At 35.9% G+C, this 7,235-nt stretch overlaps 1 protein-coding gene across 1 annotated transcript in view; it reads left to right on the top strand.

The window, feature by feature from the left end:
* Window positions 1–6,929, top strand: part of Mal2 (mal, T-cell differentiation protein 2) — a 30,308-nt gene extending 23,379 nt beyond the window's left edge. The window contains exon 4 of the mRNA XM_013032203.1: window positions 4,668–6,929. Within this exon, the coding sequence (XP_012887657.1) occupies window positions 4,668–4,739 (72 nt within the window). The 3' untranslated portion in view covers window positions 4,740–6,929. The remainder of the gene's footprint in view (window positions 1–4,667) is intronic.
* Window positions 6,930–7,235: the final 306 nt, after the last annotated feature.

Here is a 7,235-nt window from a genome sequence, read left to right as displayed (position 1 = left end):
TATTCCTCCAGCAGTGTTCTTTCCGTTGAGGAGCGTTTTTGCTATTCGGGGTCTTTTATTGTTCCATATAAATTTTTGGATTGCCTCTTCTATTTTCCTTACAGATAATTTTTTAACTATCACAAGCTTAAAGTGCTTTTTGAAATGCTTTAGTAGCATGTTAATGACTCTAGTGTTCTGCTATTTTATCAAGGTTGCCTATAGATAGCCTATACTCCCCAGGTAGTCATCAAAATCTGTTTAGAAGAGTACATTCCAGTAAGACTTTTACAATCATAGTTAACACTCTATCTTTGTGACCCAAGATGGTATATATTTGCCACTTACGTCTTAGAATTACTAAGGAATTGAAGTTTCAATATTACTTAATTTTAATAAATTCAAGTTTAAATAGCCATCTATGGTTGGTGATTATTACATTGGACAGCACAGGTCTGAGTCTGCATAACAAAGGCAGAAGACAGATGATTTGCACACCTCTGATAAGCATCCAAGTCTGTTAGACTTATCAGAACTCATTGTCTGTCTACAGTGAATTACACTGAAGGTAGTCTTATGATGAAGGTAGAAAGTCAGTCTCCTTCTGGCTCTGAAAGCTTTATGCTTCTGATGGGTCATTTTTTAACATTCTCTTGTAAGAAATTAAATCATTTTATTTAATAAAAATGTATGTCATACCCAATTATTTTTAAGATAAAAGTATAGAGGCCCTACCTACAGGTGGGGCAGTGAGCCTCAACTATCACCTCTCTCATTTTCATAAAACCACCTCTACCAGCTTGTCATCCTGTCAAACAGAATGAAATTTTTCTCAGTCTTGTGATCCAAGGATCTCAACTGGAAACATGCTTGTTTTATCAATGTTACAAAACAGAAGGACTGGGGTGGGAAGGTGGCTCAGTGGTAGAGCGCATGCCTTGCATGCCAGAGGCCCTGGGTTCGATTCCTCAGCACCACATAAGCAAAAAGAAAAAAGCCAGAAGTGGTGCTGTGGCTCAAGTGGTAGGGTGCTAGCCTTGAGCTGAAGAGCTGAGGAACAGCACCCAGGCCCAGATTCAGGCCCCATGACCGGACCAAAAAAAAAAAAAAAAACAGAAGGACTAGAGTTGACAGTTTCCCATCAAAATTCCCACCAAATTTTCTCCCTGGGATTTTTTAAGGTCTAACCCATCCTTTTCTACAGTGTTAACTAGACTCTCACTTGCCTAGACCATTGAAAGTAGCCACAAATTTGTCTACTGATAAATCACCCTTACTACTTGCTTTTGTAAGAATAGAAGGTACTCTGTTTGATGGGCTGATATCACTAATTGCTTACAGCACACTTTTGCCCCCAACAACCCAATTTTCAGAGCTGTTCATAGGGAAATTCATTTCTGGTTGTACCTCTTTTCTGAGTTTGTCCCTATTGTCCTTCCTTCCTAGATGCCTTTTAAAAAAAGAAAAGAAAAAATCTCCACATGCTTCAATATTAAATCCCATTTCATCCATATACTCAAGTCTAGGCAAGTTTCTAAAACCTGAGTTTTGATCAGCCATTCATTTTTGACATTGCATTAAAATCTTTCACTTTTCTTTCTCTTTTAGTATGTCTAAGAAAAAAAAGGAAAATTCCTCTTCATTAGTAATAGATCTCAAAAGCAATTGTTCTCACTCAGAGGAAAATAGACGAGAAGTGCATTAAGATTTCTGCATGTGGATATCCAGTTTTGCCAGCACCATTTGTTAAAGGGACTGACATTCTTCCAGTTTATGTTTATGGCCTCCTTATCAAATACTAGGTTGCTGTAGGTCTGTGGGTTCATTTCTGAATATTCTATTCTATTGGTCCTTAGACCTATTCTTGTGCAAGTATCAAGCTGTTTTCATTAATATGACTTTGTAATAGAGTTTGAAGTTTGGTGTTGTTAGTCCTATAACACTGTTCTGCCTGCTAAGGTTTGCTTTTGCTATTCAGGATTTTTGTTCCTCCATATGAATTTTGGGATTGTTTTCTCTACTTCATTGAAGAATGTTGTGATTTTTGATGGGTATTGCATTGAATTTGTAAATTGCTTTGGGAAGTATTGCCATTTTTACAATGTTAATTCTTTTAGGAACATAGGTCTTTCCATTTCCTTAAATCTTCTTCAATTTCAAGTTTTCAATATGAGGTCTTTCAGAGTTCATTGTATATGCTACAAAATTAAGACAAGTAAGGGAAGTGGTACAGCAGAGAGGGGTAAGAATTTTGAAGGAGGTGATACTGATCAAGATGCATTGTATTCATAAACTGCTTTGTTAAATGGAACCTCCTATGTACAACTACTTAAAGATAATGTATTTTAAAGAGGTGTATCAGAGTGGGCTAGGAATGTACCTTAGTGGTAGTTTGCCAGTCATTTGTGAGCCCAAGGGTCTAATCCCTAGCATTACTTTAAAAAAATCAGAGAGCATCCACTAAAAGAAAGTGGGAAGAATAGTAGTTTAATTATAGGTAATTAAGCTGGGAAAATACTCTACAGGTGATTCTGACATTCCTTTCCTGAGAACTAGTTTCCTGCTAAGAATTTTTATACTATATCATAACCTTTTTCCATATTGAACTATTTCTTTATGGATTATAAACACAAAAGGATATGGTCACTATCTGCTCTTGCTTACAGTAGACACCTACACAGTTGGATCTAAAGGAATCTTCAGTGAACACCAGGGATGGTCATTACAAGCTGGCTGCAGACTTGTGCTTGAAGCTTGTTTCCTACCTAGGAAAGAGCAGACCTGTGATTCATCTCTTGAGTTTTTATTTGTTGACTTCAAAAGTCACAGAAATGGCCGGGCGCTGGTGGCTCACGCCTGTAATCCTAGCTACTCAGGAGGCTGAAATCTGAGGATCACGGTTCAAAGCCAACCCCGGGCAGGAGAGACCGTGAGACTCTTATCTCCAAGAAAACCACCAGGAAACCAGAAGTGGCACTGCAGCTCAAGTGGTAGAGCGCTCGCCTTGAGCTGAAGAGCTGAGGGACAGCGCCCAGGCCCAGAGTTCAAGCCCCATGACCGACAAAAAAAAAAAAGTCACAGAAATGATTTGCTACATCTTTAGATTTTGATAGTTATTATCTTCCTTAGCTATAAAGCTACAATATGAATAGATAACTCATATATACAGTGCCTGGGATTTATAAATACTTAATTACTGAGTCTAGGGTATAAGCAAATGTTCAACAGAAGACTGTCTTCAGAGAGAAAATTATTATGAGCCAGGATGTTTAAAAGAAGGTGCAATGAATGGTGTAAAGGGATAAAATAAGCAGTACAAATGACCAAAAACTCAGCTGGATACCAGTGGCTCATCCCTATAATTCTACCAGCTCAGGAGGCTGAGATATAAGGATCATGGCTCAAAGCTAGTTCGGGCAGAAAAGTCCATGAGATTCTTATCTCCAGTTAACCATCTTAAATGCAGGACATGGAACTGTGGCTCAAATCATAGAATGCTAGCCTTAAGCACAAAAGTTCAGGGACAGCCCCCAGGCACTGAGTTCAAACCCTAGAACCCATATTAAGGGTTCACCAAAGCCAATGTATGGAATCAGTCCAGATGCCACCCAGTGAATGAATGGATCTGAAAATATGGTGTATGCACACAATGGAATTTTACTCATTCATTAGAAGGAATGCTGTTGTGCCATTTGTAAAGAAATGGAAAGATTGGGGGAGGTATTTTGCTAGCTGAAGTAAGTCAGGCCCAGAGAGATAAAGGATCCATGTTTTCCCTTTTATGTAGAAGCCAAAGTTAGCCTACACACTGATAAGTAAATAGGTCGATGGTTTACAAGTGTATACAAATGTGTGAACTGAAAGGGAGATCTCAGTTTAATTCCTTAGAAAGGCAAAACTCAAAGTTGAACAAAATAAAACACCAGAAAGTGGGTACTGAAAAGGGGTGGAGTGGGGTCAAGGGAAAAGAGGAAGATGAATGAAGAGGAGAAGAGGGGGAAATGCAGATAAGAATACAGTGTACATCCTCCAAAATTAAGAAGAGTGAGAGGAGGAGTGGGTAGGGGAGGGATGGGTCAGAATGTTGAAAAAGGTGGCACTGATTAAGATATATTGTGTTTATTAACTGCTTTGTTAAATGGCAACTCTTTTGTACAGGCGGTAGAAGAATGAATGGGGGGAAGGAGTAGAATGCAGGGAAGAATTTATTGTATATACACCACAAAACTGAGAAAAATAAGGGAAGGGGTGGGTCAAAGTGGGGTGAAAATGTTGAAGGGCTGACACACATCAAGATGCATTGTATACATAAATGGCTTTGTTAAGTGGCAAAAAAATTCCATACATAGCCTAAAAATGAAGAAAAGTAAGAGAAACAGTGGGGTGGAAAGGGATGGGTGAGAAGGTTGGAAGAGAGGATATATCAATCAAGACACACTGCAGTCATAAACTCTTCCGTTCAATGGCAATTTCTTTATACAACTACTTAAAGAAAATAAAAATAGCCAAAAAAGAAAATAAAAAATAAAACACATTAAAATAAAAAAGATCAATACAAAATAGTTTTGTAAATAATTAAACTATCTTCAGCTAAGTTGGTCAGTCTTCATAGTTTCTCTTTAGAAACTACGAGTTTTCCTCAAGTCAGTGTCATGAGTCTGATGCTGGTTTTTCTTTCTTTTCCTTAGATTTTTGCCTTCATGACGACAGCTTGTTATGGTTGCAGTTTGGGTCTGGCTTTACGAAGATGGCGGCCATAACACTCCTTGGAAACTAACAGCTATTTGTCAGTTTCCCTTGTCAACTTTATATGTCTTATCCATTTGTTTAGTGTTTTGTCCAGATGGAACCACATTCCATAAGCAATTAACCTGGTAGTGACAAAGAGAGAAGTGAAGTTTTGGGGTTATTTTATGGATGGGATTCTAACTTTATTATATTAGAGATGTAGTCTTTTATTTTACATCTATCTCTTCTCTTTATTTCTAAAAAGAAGTTCCCCTCTATGTTCATAAAATACAAGATATTTTTCATGAAAAAAATAATATCCCTTTTGTTTGGTTACTAAGTATTAGTAAGGATCTTAATAAGTATCTTAACACATTTCAAATGGACTTCCCACTGAATTTCCAATATTAACAGGATACAGGTGCACTTTTTCTACAAAGGGGACAGATGGTACTTATTTAAGCTTAACAGGCCATCTAGTTTCTGTCACAGCCATTCACTTCTGCTGTTGCATCATGGAAGCAGCTATATAGACAATATGTAAACTAGTAAGTGTTAATGTGTTCTAATAAAGCTTTATTTACAAAGATAGGAGGCAGACAGAATTTAGCCTATAGTCTACAGTGTGTCAACTTCTGGTATAAAACTTTAAATGTCCTGTTTTTATGGAACTGATTATTAAAGTATACAAACCTCATTAGGCAAGCCACATCATATGTAGTATCATTCTGCAATAACACTTTTTTGTTAATTATCAAATAATTAGCCTTAGAAGGGCATATACATACTTTCTCAAGCTAATTCCAGCATGTCTTGGGTATAGGAAAAGGCAATTTATGAAGTGAGCCCTAGTTGTTTAATTAAACTAATGGTATCTTAACAGCTGTGCAAGACTCTCCTTGGAGAGTTCTTAAAACAGGATCCTCCAAGATCATTAATCACTACTGGAACTGGAATCTAGCTATTTATGTCTTATTTTGGTTTATTTATGCTTCAGAACACAGTTGTTTGCCCTGTGCATGAATAGATGAATATTTATGTATATGAAGCTTTTCCAAATAGAGCTGTCTAAAGAGGTAACTTCTAATTAACTTTCTGAGTTAAATTTGAGTACATTATTAAATATAACATAAAGCTATAGATTCTTCTATGTTTTGATAATAGTCAAAAAGTCTATGGAATGTTTTTGTTGTTGCCATTGTTGCAATTTGATGACAGATAGACAAAATCAGTTTAAAAGAAGAGCTAACACAAAAACTTGTGTCTTGCCAAATAGTAGAACAATTTTAACCCTTTGTAGAACCCCTGGTAATGGAAACATACCAGATAACTTGAATGGAAGAACAAGTTGGGGTTAGGCTGCAGTTCCCACACCAAACTGTCCACACAAGGTATTTCCTATTTCCCTAACAGGGCTATTTGTGGAAAAAGAGGGTTTTATATGGCTTTGATTTCAGGGTGAATCATCACCTAAGAAGGCCATATACAATTGAACTATTAGACTTCATGGAACATACAAAAACTATGAATGAGTATAATGCTCAATATCGAAGAATCAAATACTGATTGTCTAATACTTCCCTATGAAGAAGAAATTTTTAGAGCCTGGTTTGTGGTAACATTAAAGACAAGAGACATGTATAAACATGTGGCTTAAAGAAATCAGTCTTGCGACTTTATACCCACTTGTTTCTTTTCTTTCTCTTCTATCATATCTGACTCCCGTGGTGTTTTTCTAGCTCCATACCACACACCTAACCCTGTATTATGAATTATATATTATAAAGTTATAAATGTGCCATAAAGAGATATTGTGCATTCTACTTGGAATCATGTAAAGGTATTCTACTAGAATTTACTGGTGAGTTTTTATTTTGGCTTTTTTCCCCAAGGAGCAAACAAGCCATGCTTGGTGGCATTAACTGATTTCATTAAAATATATTGGTAACATTTTTTGTAAATGGGTTGCTTCTATGTCATTGAGAACCAAACCTAAAGCTCACCTAACTGTGAATACTTAGATTTATAGATTAATTGCATTCTAGATTTGTGAATTGAGTGACAAAGCACTTGAACAAGAATTATGACATTTAAGAATTTCTTGACATTCTTAGCTGTAAAAATGAGAAAGTGTTGGTTGGTCTTCAAAATCTGGTAACTCCATGATGAAAAGAAATTTATTTTATAAGTGTTATGACTCTAATAAAGTATTCATTTGATAATCTTTTTGTCATTAATTTTTTACACTGTTCACTTTGAAATTCATTTAAAGGTTGATATAAACTTGATAGAACTTCTAGGCTCATATAAAAGAACTGTTTAAAATAGTTCTTTGTAAAAGAACTCTCAAAAATGTCAGTAAATCTTTTTCGCTTTGGTGAATATAAAGAAGTTGTTTGGGGAGTAACATTATAAAAGAAATTTAAATGAGAAATATATCATATTTCATTTTCAAGACATGTATATATAATTTTATACGTGCTAGGTTATGTTCTAAGTATTTTTAAGTATTTATTCTTTATCAGAAC

Source organism: Dipodomys ordii, unplaced genomic scaffold (assembly GCF_000151885.1).
Source record: "Dipodomys ordii isolate 6190 unplaced genomic scaffold, Dord_2.0 Scaffold151, whole genome shotgun sequence".
In the NCBI taxonomy this organism is placed as follows: domain Eukaryota; kingdom Metazoa; phylum Chordata; class Mammalia; order Rodentia; family Heteromyidae; genus Dipodomys; species Dipodomys ordii.
The sequence above is the reverse complement of the archived record's forward strand: the minus strand, read 5'-3'. Positions and strand labels throughout refer to the sequence as shown.